This window comes from Alosa sapidissima, chromosome 11 (genome assembly GCF_018492685.1).
Source record: "Alosa sapidissima isolate fAloSap1 chromosome 11, fAloSap1.pri, whole genome shotgun sequence".
NCBI lineage: Eukaryota > Metazoa > Chordata > Actinopteri > Clupeiformes > Clupeidae > Alosa > Alosa sapidissima.
The window spans coordinates 10,859,567-10,873,588 of record NC_055967.1 but is presented as its reverse complement, the minus strand read 5'-3'; the positions used below and the strand labels follow the sequence as shown (position 1 = coordinate 10,873,588).

The 14,022-nt window shown below is 45.9% G+C and overlaps 1 protein-coding gene across 1 annotated transcript in view; it reads left to right on the top strand.

Annotated features, from left to right (window-relative positions):
* The window catches only part of LOC121724120 (doublecortin domain-containing protein 1-like), a 77,738-nt gene that overhangs the window by 4,356 nt on the left and 59,360 nt on the right, over nt 1–14,022 (top strand). The window contains exons 3-8 of the mRNA XM_042110477.1: nt 391–562; nt 2,684–2,755; nt 2,928–3,051; nt 3,411–3,573; nt 9,272–9,498; nt 11,393–11,486. Coding sequence (XP_041966411.1) covers nt 391–562; nt 2,684–2,755; nt 2,928–3,051; nt 3,411–3,573; nt 9,272–9,498; nt 11,393–11,486 — 852 coding nt within the window. The remainder of the gene's footprint in view (nt 1–390; nt 563–2,683; nt 2,756–2,927; nt 3,052–3,410; nt 3,574–9,271; nt 9,499–11,392; nt 11,487–14,022) is intronic.

The window sequence follows — 14,022 nt, the reverse complement described above, 5'->3', positions numbered from 1 at the left end:
AGTGAAACCAGACGCCAGCCAGCCTTTTGTCTGGCAGAGGCCAATGTGTGTGTGTGTGTGTGTGTGTGTGTGTGTGTGGGCTGAATGTGGACTTTTGCAGAGTCAGTAGAGATAATTATATGTTTATAAATCCAGTTATCTGTTGTAGATAATGATGAAGTGCATAAATAGGCAAATTCTGATGCCATGGTTGTGCCGCCCCATTTTGGACTGACTTTAAACCTTTAAGAGAAGCTAAGTTGTGTCTTATTTATAGCTAAATCTTCAGTCACTTGCTCTACGTTCTGGGAGATGCCTGGCGAGAGCTGTCTCCAGGTTTGGCCGCACAGCTTCATTGTTTACTTGAAACTGTCCACCTGCCGACAGCGGCTTTGTTTTCTCTCTGTGAAGCAACGAAGGCCAAGCGTGTGGCCAGCCAGCCAGCTGAAGGTGGCCAGACAGAGCGCGACAGCATGGCAAGTCTGACCAGCCGCAGCGGCAGCAGCAGGGCAACGCTCCAGGAGGTGTTGATGAAAGAGTACAACACACAGCTCTCAGCCCCACCTCCACCCACCCTGCCCAGGTAATGCAAGCGTTGCCATGTCTACACTTACACTGATGTATCTGTAAAGATTGTGTGTGTGCATCTTCTTTAACATCTATGCCATTATAACAGTACAACATTTACAGTTTTCAAAATGAGAGTCCCTGTCATATTGTTCTTGATCCAACGAAAGGTTTTGGGACAATTCATTCACAATACATGTTGATAAAGCTACAGCCGAGAGCTAGTGGGTCGAGACAAGCTGGATGAATTGCATGTAGATAAATAGATAGATACTTTATTGATCCCCAAGGGGAAATTCAGGAATGTGTATGTGTAACAGAGTTGGCGAATGAAGAGTTGTGCATAATTAACTTCACACATGTACATAACTTTAGTCATGCCACCAACGAAGACAAGATCCGTGACTAATTAGCTTTCTTGTCCATATTTGGACAATGGGTTTGTGTCCCGTGGAGGGTTGAAATGCTGTGGGTGTGAAATAGTGAGTGAGATTGAAAGTAGGTTCTAAAACTGAATTGTACAGTAGCTCTTTTTATCAGGTTTAAAACATGACTTTACCTGAGACTCTTAAAATGCTGTTTGCATGGAAAAGAAAATGTCTACAAGGGAAAAGTGAGAACACTCAAAGCATTTGTTAATATGGTCATTGCTCCCCTTTTGGAAATTGCTGGAGTTAGGCTCAGGGTGGAGCTTGAGTACCTCAGCCCATGCAGCTCCGAGAGCCTTGGAGTGAAGATCAACACCTGAATGGACCATTGAGAAAACCCTTTATGCAACATGAGGACCAGTCATTTGTAATTCAAGAAGCTTTTCCCATTGTATCTCACCAAGGAGCTTGCCCTCCAAACCTAGCCCGATCGCTGTGCCCTCGCCTACTCCAGAAAGAAGATGTGACAAACAAAAAGAGGAAAGAGAAAGGGGGAAAATAGAAAAAAAGGAATATCAAGGGGAGTGGGGGATAAAAAAAAGAGAAAGAAGAAAAACAGTCTCTATGTCTTGTCCCTATGCGACATCCAGCAGGGAGAGGAATTTGGGGGTTGCTGAATGGCTGCCAATGCTGTCTTCAGGGGACCTGCCTGTGTTAGAAGGGGACCCCTTTTTGCGGTACAAAATCAAACACTCTTCCCCCCCAGTGTGAGACGCAGGAGCACAACACAGAAGTGTGGGGTCGTCGGCGCACAAGCACCTGTGACGGCGCGTTGAGAAAAAGCGACGCACGTGAGCGATGGGCAGATTAAGGAACCCGAAGCCCCACGTCGTCCCACACCTCCCCTGCGAAATCCCCAACAATCCACCTCCCCTTCCCCCTCCTCTCCCCCTTCTTTGGCAGTGCACACAGCCACAAAAAGGGGGTCAGGAGCTGGGGTTTTGACCGACAGGAGTTTGGCACGAAGCCACCGGCACCGGCAGCGCCCCGCTAGCTGTCATTATTCGCGGGGTGAATTCACCACCAGTGGGGCTCCCGACGCAGGCCCGCGGCGCTTACAGCACCTCTTTAGCCCTGGAAGATGTCCTTTCACGCACATGGATTTTTTATTTTGTTTATCAATGGGGCTGGCAGCCTCACAATGGAGGAGCTGTCGACGCTGGCTAAATGGCCACTCTAGGCGTCAGCCTCAACTTTGTGTGCATTGGCGTTTTCTACTGCTGTGCAGGTTGTTTGCGTGTAAACAGCCACTGCTTAACATTTGAATTTTTACAAATCGGTTCCCTCTGATGTTTGACAGTCACATTGGGGTTCATTTCATTCTTACAGTTTGAGTGTGTACGTGACTACAAAGGGTAAGACTACACAGTGTTTGCTTGGCTTATATACATTTAGTGACACAAAAAGTGAGTTAAAAATATCTAAAAATATAAGATGTGAGAAATCCGACTTTTTATTGCACTGAAAGTGCTGCTAAAGTTGTGTTTTTGTGTTTTGAAAAGCCTTTGGACTAAGCATACAAAAACAACACGTTACATTTATATATCGCTTTTCTAGACACTCAAAGTGCTTCACAGTGAAGGGGGAACCTCACTAACCACAACCAATACATACACTTTAGGCTTAATGTTGATCTTGAGAATAATCAATGTCAAGAAATTTGATCGTGTTTCTTACCAAACCAAACATTTCTGTCCTTCTCTTCCTAGGAAGTTTTCCTCTCCGTATGCAAGCAAGGTCAACAAGCACAGGCCTGTTAGTGCCCCTGCCTCTAAACACAGGTACAGAACTCACCTTTGTCATTACTGAACACACCAATCATATTCACTCGTAGATGGCATTACTTCCTCCTTTATCACTCTTCAAACAGTTTTGACATGATGTGATCCCCTGCATCTATGCTGTATTATCAGAAAGCCTCTGTTGATGTTTTCATTCCTCTCTGGCGTAAAGGTTCTCCAAGCCCTGTGAGGAACCTCCTGTGTATCTGCGCCAGCCTCAGAGGATCAGAGTCACTGCCTACAAGAATGGCTCGAGAGTGACCTTTACTAAAGTCACTGCTTCCAACATTGCAACGGTCATTATCAGTGTATTGCCATTTATTTTTGCAAAATGCAGTGTGAAGACAAATAATCTGCCTATATAGCCTGGCTACAATGAGGGTTCTTAGCATGAAAGACTAAGAAATAGCATTTCTCATGATTTATTATGATAAATACTGGCTGTACATTCTGTTCTGACTGTAATTTCTCTTGTAGAGCATGTGCTCTTTAGAATAGTCTCCCATATTGCATGCTAATATAGTTTATCATCTACACACCTCTGTCTAGAACTTTTTACCCATTCGAAGATCTGACCTTAATATCCATGTCAGACATACATATGCCTCCATGGGTCAAACCCTATTTTGTGAGCTTTGTCTGGCTTTTGCTGCAGCTGCTGGAGGACTGTACACTGAAGCTGCGACTGAACTCGGCGGCCAGGCGAGTCTTCCTGGCAGATGGCACGGAGGCCCACGCACCTGAAGACATCCCTCAGGACGCCGACATCTTCATCTCCACGGGAGAGGCATTTGTGGATCCACTGGCAGAGATCAGAGGTAAAGCTTGTGGCCAAAGTTTAGCTGGAAGCACAGGGTTTACGCTTGTCATTTTGATTAAGGCCGTAGCACTCTTAAGCAGGTTTTTTTTTTTGGATGGTAAAGCTAGACCTTTAGTATTGTATATAGTTAATGAGGAAAGCAAAATACTAGTTTGTTATGAATCTTGGAGAGTTTAGTTAAAAATATGTTTTTCAACAGAAGTTCATACATTTAGTGTAAAATCTTCAATAAAAATACTTCAGATTGGCACAAATGAGAAATATATAGTAGAAAAGGATTTCCCTGCTGTTTACTGTAATTCACTGCTGTTGCCATATTGAGATGTTACTCTCATTTCGATGACAAAAGCAAGCTTTTTCAGCCATAGTAAATGTTCATGTGCTATTTGTCCTGGCCCTGGAGAGAGTCTGTTGGAGGGGAGAGGGAAAAAAAATGTGCCATCCAACAGCTAAGTTTATTTATGAGGCCTTTGTCATGCGCCAAGAAACGGCCCGGAACTTCTGTGCTGCAGCTGTGTTTCCTTGGCTGGGTTTCATGGCGACACGCATGGCTGTTCTGCGGAGTGGGGTGCGCAGGAGCCCGGCGCGGTGCGGCGCTGCCGTTGGCAGGCCCCGGCGAAGCTCGGCACAGCCTCTTTGCTGGATCAGCAAGCTTAACCCAGTGAAAATCTGGTGTGGCGCGATGGGTTTTGACTGATAATCAATCTTTGCCGTGGCCCGACAGTTGTCACTGGGACAGGGGGAGTGGAGCAGGTGGCAGATGGGGGCCTGTCTGCCGAGACCTGGAGGCCGCGAGGTGGTTCTGCATGGGCCGGGCCGAGCCCAGAGGAGGTGAACGGCCCCGGCACTGAATTAGCACACACCTCTAAGGGAAACGCAAACAGAGCTTATACAAGTGTGCGCTGTACACACAAACGCACGCATATGTGCACAGTAAATATATGAACATCCATGTGCATGTTAAACTCACACGCGCACACACGCGTACACACACACAAACACACGCACGCACACACACACGCATACACACTCACAAACACACGCACGCACGCACGCACTCACGCATACATACACACACACACACACACACACACACACACACACACACACACACACACACACCTACACAAACTCATACAAGTATTATACATATTTAATTTCATGTAATATGTAGTGTCTACTACAAAAATGTCGATAAATAGTAGAAAAATGAATGGTAGAAAAATATGATACAGCTATTTATGGAGAATGACTGATAATCTAGCATATTACAAAGAGCTCCCACAAAATGATCATGAGCAATTACCATGAATCACCTTGAAAAAAGTTCCTTCCTGGTCTGCTGACACTGTATTCTCAGTAATGCATCCACATTGAATTATTTTCTTAAATGACACTTCACTTCACTACATTATGACTTTTGTCTGTTTATTCTCTGTGGGTTGACTTACTTTATTTGTTTTTATTCGTTTAGTGGTTATTGTTGTTGTTGAGAAGATCGCCACGAGAACCATGTACTGTACTTCACACTTCTCTGTCCTGGAAAATATATTTGAACCTTGAGTGAAAGATGAATGAGATTTGCAAGACACTAGGCTACCAGACAGACTCAAACAATGAAACAAGAGCACACTGGTTTGAAACAAAAGACAAGGAAAGACAACAATAAAGAGGGAGCCAAAATTCAACACATCAGCACCATTATTTGTATGCGTGTGTGTGTAGGGCTGAATGATTTATTGCATTTGCGATAATATCGCGATATGATGAAAGGCGATTTTCTAACCGCAAAGGCTGCGATTACTTCGCAATATGTGACGTCGCCAAAGCATTGCGCCACTGACTCTTCACACAGACCATTGAAGAAGCAAAAAACGTAAACAAGAGGACCAGTTAACAGTGTCAAAAAAGGTCTTATCAGTAGAGCTACTTTGGTTAAAAATAAACCTCTTCATTGCCTTTTGCTTGAACCTACCATGTCCCTGGTTCTAGTTCCTAATTACCCTGTGCTTCAACTCTGGCTGGTAACTTCGTTAACTTGTCCAGGTGACGATTAAAACTTTACGACTGTCACATGTGCACTGGGGACTTTGTTTACTGGAGTACAGTGACAGTGGGGGCATTTGCGATATCCAAGGGGGTTGGCGGCGCAAACATTTCATCTCACAGGTAATGAATTAATGCATAATGTTATCCGCGAGTAGTTGTTGACACAGCTAACCACCAACAACCCAGGTGTCTGTGCCGTGTCTGTGCCACTGCATGTAGGCCTAACTTAACTTACGAAAGAAGATCATATCAACATGAAATAGAAACAAAATAGAAACGTATAAGAATCATTAAATGTTTACAAGGCTGGAAGTTCAACAAATATAGGCCTACTAATGTGATTAAAATAGTTAAATAAAAAAATATTTCATTCATCAATCTTATTCAATGACCTAATGCCATTATAACATAGGCCTGGGCTCCAGGAAAGAACAGTTTATGTTTCATTTTTTTGTTGGTCATACTATAGAATGATATATTGCTTGTATTTGTTGAATAAGACAGAAGATAAAGAGCTTAAAAATTATCGCATCGCAATCGCAATATTGTTGAGAAAAATCGCAATTATATTATTTTCCATAATCGTTCACCCCTATGTGTGTGTGTGTGTGTGTGTGTGTGTGTGTATGTGTGCATGTGTGTTGCGGCCCTCCTCCTAAACCTTTAAAGTGAAGCTGTGAGACGAGCCACAGGTGTGAGATGTGCGGATGTGAGAGCGGAGTCAGAGCTGTCACTGAGAGTTTTCCACTGTTTGGCTGCCGAGCTGATGTGTTGCGAAGGCCCGTGATTGACACGGGAGAGGTGCGAACGGAGTCGGAGGAGGAGGAGGAGGGGGCAGCGAGGGGGGAGGTGTCAGCTGGTCCGTGGGTGGACGGCGGCAGATATTTACATCTCCCCAAACCACCGACTCCTCTCGGTGGTGGGGCAGCGGCAGTATTGGGGGAGATAGGGGGCCAGGTAGCGTGCTAACACGCTAACACCTCCCTGCGTCACGCACAGGCACGGCCTTAATTGCTCTGTCATTTTCTGTACTTCAGCGAGGATCCAAGGCACCGCTGTTAAATGAAGCATGGCACAGCTCACCTCGCACGGCTGATGTTCTCCAGAATGTTCCGCACTCTCTCTCTCTCTCTCTCTCTCTTTCTTTTTATGTAACTGTACTCAGAGATGAGCTGAAGTGCTCATGTGGCGTGAAATTGCACTGTACTGCCTCCTCTTCTTCGCCTTTAACACAAGTTTATTAAAAAAAAACAAGGTAAATCACTTTTTTAACTGTTCAAAAAAAGGACATTCAGAATACAATAAAAGTTATTCAGAATTCAGTTGTGTTAGCAGCTGAGTGGAAAAAGTTCCTGCAGGTTCACACTGGTTTACTACCTCCTGGATCGGCACTTTAATCTTCTAATCCAAATGTTCTTCTAATGACTCCGTGTGGAATAAATCTGAAGTGTGACTCCAAATATTTTGAAATGTTTTGACTGTTGGTTTAGTAAATGAAGCACCTGTGTGGCAGGGATTGTGGTCTGAACACACCATTTCTTGTGCCAGATCCAAGTGAACTATCACTTCCTTTCACAGGATTGCTATAGGAGGGTTGCTATGACTTGTTATGAAAGATTAGATGTCTAAATTGTGTAGGCTGACCGAATGTAAAGCAGTGCAAATGTTTTTTTAAGGGTTATGTTGAGCATGTGTTTGTATGCATATGCAGTGTTTCCCATACATTGACTTATTTGTGGCCGCCCACCACAATATTAACATTGACCACCACACAATGATTTTCCAGGTTGTGCTAAATTGTGCTTAAATCTGGTTAGCATTATAACCACGCTGCGCTAATTTGTTAAAAACTGTTGCATTCAAGTTAATTCTGCAAACCTACCACCACAAATAGAATTTAATTCTGTGGGAAACACTGATATGCCTTATGTGTTTGTGAAATGTGACTTTATTCATTAGCCAGTAAGTTTTGTTACTGTGTGCATATTACATGTACATATGCAGTAAATGGCGACGTATGTGTGTTTGTGTTAATGTCTTATTTTTTGTTTCTTTTTTATTGTTGTCGTTACGTGTTTATTTTTTTGTTGCTTATGTGTTTTTGCTTAGTACTGTATGTATCTGTTTGCTTTTCTGTTTCTATGTGGGAGTGTGTATGTGTGTGTGTGTGTGTGTGTGTGTGTGTGTGTGTGTGTGTGTGCGTTTGTGTGTGTGTGTGTGTGTGTGTTGTGTGAGTATCTGCGTTTTTTGCATCTGTGTGTGTATCCACATGCTTGTGTGTCAGTCTATGTGTGTATATTATGCATATTAGCGTCGTGTGAGAAAAAGGCTCATACCTGTCTTGCATAGGGGCTGGCCAAAGCTCACCTGGGAAAGCAGCTGAAGAATGTGGCCACTCCTCCCTCCCCCCCTCTCTCCCCTGCCCAGCCTGTGCACTCTGACAGGGTGATTGGCGGAGCAAATGGACTGCTCATAATGCCGTTCTGAATGCTCTGTCTGTCACATGATAGTCATGCCAAGTTATTAATTCCGGCCCTCCTTCTCACTCAACAAGAGGCCCTAGGGCCACCCTCACACCTCTCGTACAAGCCCGGTGCTGCATCACTTAGCTCCAGCATGTGCTCAGATGAATATTTTTGTTCTAGTCAACCATCAAAAAGTATTAGGAGGTTGTTCAAAACAGAACTGTTCAAAACAGAACTGTTTTCAGTGCTGTTTTATGGCATGCTTTTTTTATCTCCACCAGAATGTGTGAGATGGTGCTGTACTGTCTCTTTGGTTCTTAATGTTGATATGTTCCTATTTGTTCTAAAATGTAGAAATGTAGATATTATTTTGGGAGAGGACATCACAAATGTGATCATGGTACAAAATAATCAATATATATAGATATATCTATACAATATTTATTTATTTTATTATATTATTATTATATTTATTTATTTATTAACAAATAATTAAATAATCTCCAGCAGGGTTGGTTTGTTTAGGTAATCATGTGAGATGATTCCACAAACACGGTGGATGCTGGGAAGAAGAAGGGAGGGTCGGGGGAGTTGAGGTTGGTGTGTTGAGGTTGGCGGTGGTTGGGCGGTGGTGGTGTAAGATGCCTTAGGGGGGAGAGCGCCCCTGGAAAAACACAATATTGAATCAGAGGGAAATAATCATTTGATTAGTGGCAGAGGCATGCTAAGGTGAGTTTTAATTATGGCTAAATTGTGGTATTACCCCCTCACGACCCCCCCTTCCCGGCATCTGCTGCCATCAGGACTAGGTGATTTATGGGGCCTTTCAGAGAGGCCAGCTTGCCGTAGCTTCTGTTTAGCTTAGTGGGAGCCGACAGCCAAGTCTCTGCAATACGTGTGTGTGTATGTGTGTGTGTGTGAGAGGACAGCATGGGACAGAGAGAGAGAATATGTGAAGAGAGACTTTATCTGTGCGTGTGTGTACGGGGGATTGTATAGTGTGTTTGTGTGAGTGTCTGTGTCTGCGTGGGTCTGGAGCTAATACAGAATAAAGAAGGATCCACCGAGGGAGAGGGAGTACCTCTGTCTTTTGGAAGCCAAAAAAAACTTTACCCGTCTCTCTCTTCCCCCCTGCCCGCCCCTCTCTCTGACTCTCTCTCTCTCTCTCTCTCCCTCTCCCAGCCCATCTGTCTGTGAGCAGGGAGAGGAGCTGGACGCTGCGTGGGCTGGTCCAGTCTGGGGACGGCCATCAGCGTGGGGGCACCAGGGCCAGTGGGCTCTTGCGCCGTGCCCTTGGACGCCTGTGCCAGGCGCTGCCCACCGCTCAGCGGGTGCTCATCTTCAAGAATGGCGCCGGTAGAGACGGCCGTGAGGTCTCCACCACCACCACCACACAGAGTCTGAAGCAGGTATAGTAAGAAGCCCCGCATCACATCGCACCACGCTATACCGCACCAGGGTCTATTTTAAGATGAAATTTTGTGTTATCTTGTGCTATGGTATGTCCTGTTCTGTTCTGAACTCTTTGGATAAAAGGAGCCAAAATTATAATGTATTTATAAGATAATGTTGCATTATTGCTCATTCCCCTGTACCTACAGCAAGCCAGAAGTACATGTGAGTTTGACAGGTTAAAAAGATTTTTCATTACCTCCAGCATATGTCTCACATGACCCACAGAGTGCGTGATGTTCCCAGCTCCTCTGCAGAAGTCTTTGCATCGCTGCATGTGAGAGGAGGGTGATCTCATGATGGCTGGGAGAGTGAGAGTAAAGGAGAGAGCGAGGGGGGGGGGGTGATACGGTTAGTTAGATCGTTGTTGGAGCGACATGAGAGCGCTTCCTGTGGAGGTGTGGGTCAAGCGAGGCCGGGCCTGCCGCTCGCTGGCCTGGAACAGACCTGTCTGCTCGCGCCCTCTCTCTCGAGTATGTGTGTGTGTGTGTGTGTGTGTGTGTGTGTCCGACGGGCCGGACCAAAGCTGATTTAATATTCCAGTGAAACCGTGAAGAGGCTTTGGCCTCGGCTGCTCCGGCCCATCTGATGTGCTTTGATCTGTGAGGTGTGACCCCCCCACCCTCCACACACACACACACACACACACACACACACACACACAGGAGTCTCAGGTCCTCGGCCTCGCATGGCCGTGCTGAATTTCAGAGGGTGATCGGCTTCCTGTCCTTTTCTCCCTCCACTGGGTGCAAAACGCACTGCTAGCCTAATCGGTGTCTGCAACCTGACCAAGGGAATCCAGCTGGAACTAAGAAAGTGTGTGTGTGTGTGCATGTGTGTGTGTGTGTGTGTGTGTGTGTGTGTGTGTGTGTGTGTGTGTGTGTGTGTGTGTGTGTGTGTGACAGAGAGAGCTTATGTATGCATGCAGATTTCATTATTAATTTACAACGGTTGATAATTGCATAATTGATTCACTAGAGTTGCTATTTGAAATTATTGAATATAATTGTTGTCAAAAAAATAAAAAAAAGAAGTGTAAAGGTATTCATTGGATTGATGACTGAAATGCATGAACTGCCTTACAGCCATACCATGCAGCCATACCACTGTGAAAGTATGCATGCTCAACGTATTCAGTTCTCCTGTGAGAGCTGAAGTGCTTGACAGTCTTTCACACCCGCTCTCCTGTCTTTGCCAATCAATTTTCAGGTCCACTCCTGCACAAGCCCTTGGAGAGTTTGCTCCACACCTTTGGTGCAGATCCCCCCTACTGCCTTGACAGAGCCTGCTACAATCACACTTCCCATTGATATCTAATTGCACAGTGTTCGTCACTGCAGCAGCAAAAGCCAACTTGATATGTGCCTCTCTGTTCAAGGCGAGAGTAAGAAAAAAACAGTACATCTGTAAAATGTCATTCCTTATATTGGCATGGGTGTCAAAACAAAGATCTGGGATCGCTCTCTTGTACAAGCTCAAAAGCAATTATGGATATTGGAATGATGTGGAGCAGAAAGTTGAAACAGAGAGCACATCGCTGACACCAGTATCATTTTGTGCATTGTTTCATTGCCCTTTTCTCTTGGTGCCATCTTCTCTGTGGGGCTGAAGAGAGGCTGCATGGCTGATCAGAGGTCTCGGTCTCTGTTGCTCCCTGTGTCCTGGTTGAGTTTGTGCGCCTGAGCAGCAGCCATGTTACCAGACTCATGCATCTTACTGTTGCTGCCCTGTATGCACTGGTCCCCAACTTAAAGATATTCTCTGATACTCTCTCTCTCTCTCTTTGTCTATCTCTCTCTCTCTCCATTCCTCTTTTTCTCCCTCTCTCTTTCTCTCTCCCATGTAATTTAGTTCCTGGATGTGTGCACTGAGAAGTTGCATCTCACTACCTCTGCAAAGATTGTGTTTAACTGGAATGGAAAAGTTGTCGAAGACCTTGACATTGGTATGTAGTGTATTTTTTACGAGTTTGAGTTTGCAATAAATACATACTGTATACAGAAAGCAGGCAAACGCTTACATTGCCGTGGACTTAAAAAGTATTAATATCACCAGTGTCTGCTGTCTGGTAAGCAAGATCAGAAAGTGAGCATCTCTGGCAGCTAACTGTGCCAGGTGAATTTCAGAAACCCTGCAAGTGATGTCTATTAAGTGACGTGTCAGAGCGGTCCTCGCGGCCCCTCGGATGTAAATGAGTGGACTTGAGTAGCGGAGAGGAGCGCTGGAGAGAGCAGTGGGCTGTGGGGTGTCAGTGCGGATGAGCCTGTGTGATACTGAACTGACAGTCACCAAGGGAGATGGCCAGCCTGGAATGGACAGTTTCCACATGCTTGGCACCACCCCCCCCCCCCTCTCTCTGTTGGTTTCTCTCTCTCTCCCCATCTCTCTCTTTCTCTCTGTCTTGTCCCTAAGAGGCTGGCAGAGGTGTGTGGGCGGGCGGGCAGGCCTGGCTGCGTTCTCTCGGGGCCCTGCCGGCACCCTGGGTGTGAGTTGCGGAGACGGCGGGGGGGGGGGGAATAGGAGTGGGGGACGGGGGGGACATGTCCCCCCCTCGCAGCGGCCGGGGTAATGCGACGTGGCACGCCGTAACTCAGGCTGACAGACAATTCGTCACTCACACTCCCCCGAAACACAAGACGCTTGTACAGTCACACGTGCAAACACAAGGGCCAACACACAAACACAAACACACACACACACACTTGGCCAATCTCACTCAGTCTCGCTCTCTCTTTCAAGCATGCACACACACACATACACATACACATACACATACACATACACATACACATACACATACATACACACACACACACACACACACACACACACACACACACACACACGCACACATACATCTCATCTTTGCGCTACACATCTCACCCAGTCTTTCTCTCTCTAACATACACACACCTACACTTACAATCTCTCCGTCTCTCTCACACACATAAATCAGAATGCATCTTTATAATGCATCACAGCCTTACTAAAATAACTGAGGGTTGTGCGCAGAATTGCGTTCCTGAAGAGAGGTTTGTGTTCTCAGCATAATCCTTGTCTGTGTTTACATCGGGATGCTACAGAATGCATATATGGTGGGAAGTTCCACACAGTCGTAGCATCTGACATCTCCAATTGAAAATATGTCATTAAAACAAACACAACAAATCATTACAGTCCCAAATGACGAGACATGCAGTCACACCCCACAAACAAACACAGAAATCAGCCGTCACAACCCAGACACTGCAAACGATAGACATGCGGTGTGACAAGGGGTGATGGGTGTGTGTGGGGGGCTCCTCTATGGTGGGTGTGAGGCCCAGTAGGGCTTCTTCTCAGCCCTGCTGACACCTCCGCCACCCCCCTCCTCTCCCGACCCTCTGTTACCCCACCCTCCAGCCCCCCACAGCGGGGCGGGCAGAGGGGGCCGTCTCTCACGGCCGGCCCGGCGCGAGCTGCTCCGCATCAGAGTGCGAACGTGATTATTGACTGTGGCTGTCCCCCTCTGGGCTTTTACACACACACACACACACACACACACACACACACACACACACACACACACACACACAAACACGCCACCATCATATGTGCACACTCACACGTTCTCTCTCTCCCTCTCTCTCTCTCTCTGTATCACACACACATACACACACACACACACACTTGTGCGGCTTGCGCCTTGGCTCGAAGTCCTCTGTGTAATTGTCGGCTGTCACCTGCTCTGGTCTTCACACTGGTTCACACTCTCTTTTTACCACTCCACACAAGCACGTCCCTTGGACATTTGATATGAGGACCGGGCCACAGAATATCCTTGCACAAGTGCCACTCACACAAAGAGAGAGAGAGACAGAGAGAGAGAGAGAGAGAGAGAACAGAGACATCAATACAATTAGAGACAGTGAGAGAAATTTAACACAAAGACTTGTTTTCTTTTATTTATAAACAACAAAGACTACTGTTACCAACATAAACTTCAAAGACCAAGACCAACAGTTGACAAAAAATGAGACCATGCCACATGCGCCAATGGCTCAGGAGGTAGAGGAGTCGTCCAGTAACTGGAAGGTGGCTGGTTCGAGCCCAACTCCTTCTGTCGAAGTGTCCTTGAGCAAGACACTTAACCCCAGGGCTCCCAATGAGCTGGTTGGCGCCTTGCATGGCAGCCTCCGCCATTGGTGTGTGAATTGGAGAATGTGAGGCATGATAATGTAAAGCACTTTGGGTGCTCACGGGAGCCAAAAAAAGTGCAATCCATGCTACTGTATACAATATTCTATACTATATGTACACTGACACTTTCAGCCATTATGTGTAAGGGGAAGGGAAGTCCGTATGGCCGTCTTATGTCACTGCTATGAAGACTCATAACTCATAGCCAACAGAGAGGCCCCCAGTAAAGCTCAACCCAGCCGGTGTGTTTGAGTGGATTTGTCAGGGTAAAAGATATAAATATGTTTGGAAAAGGCCCATAC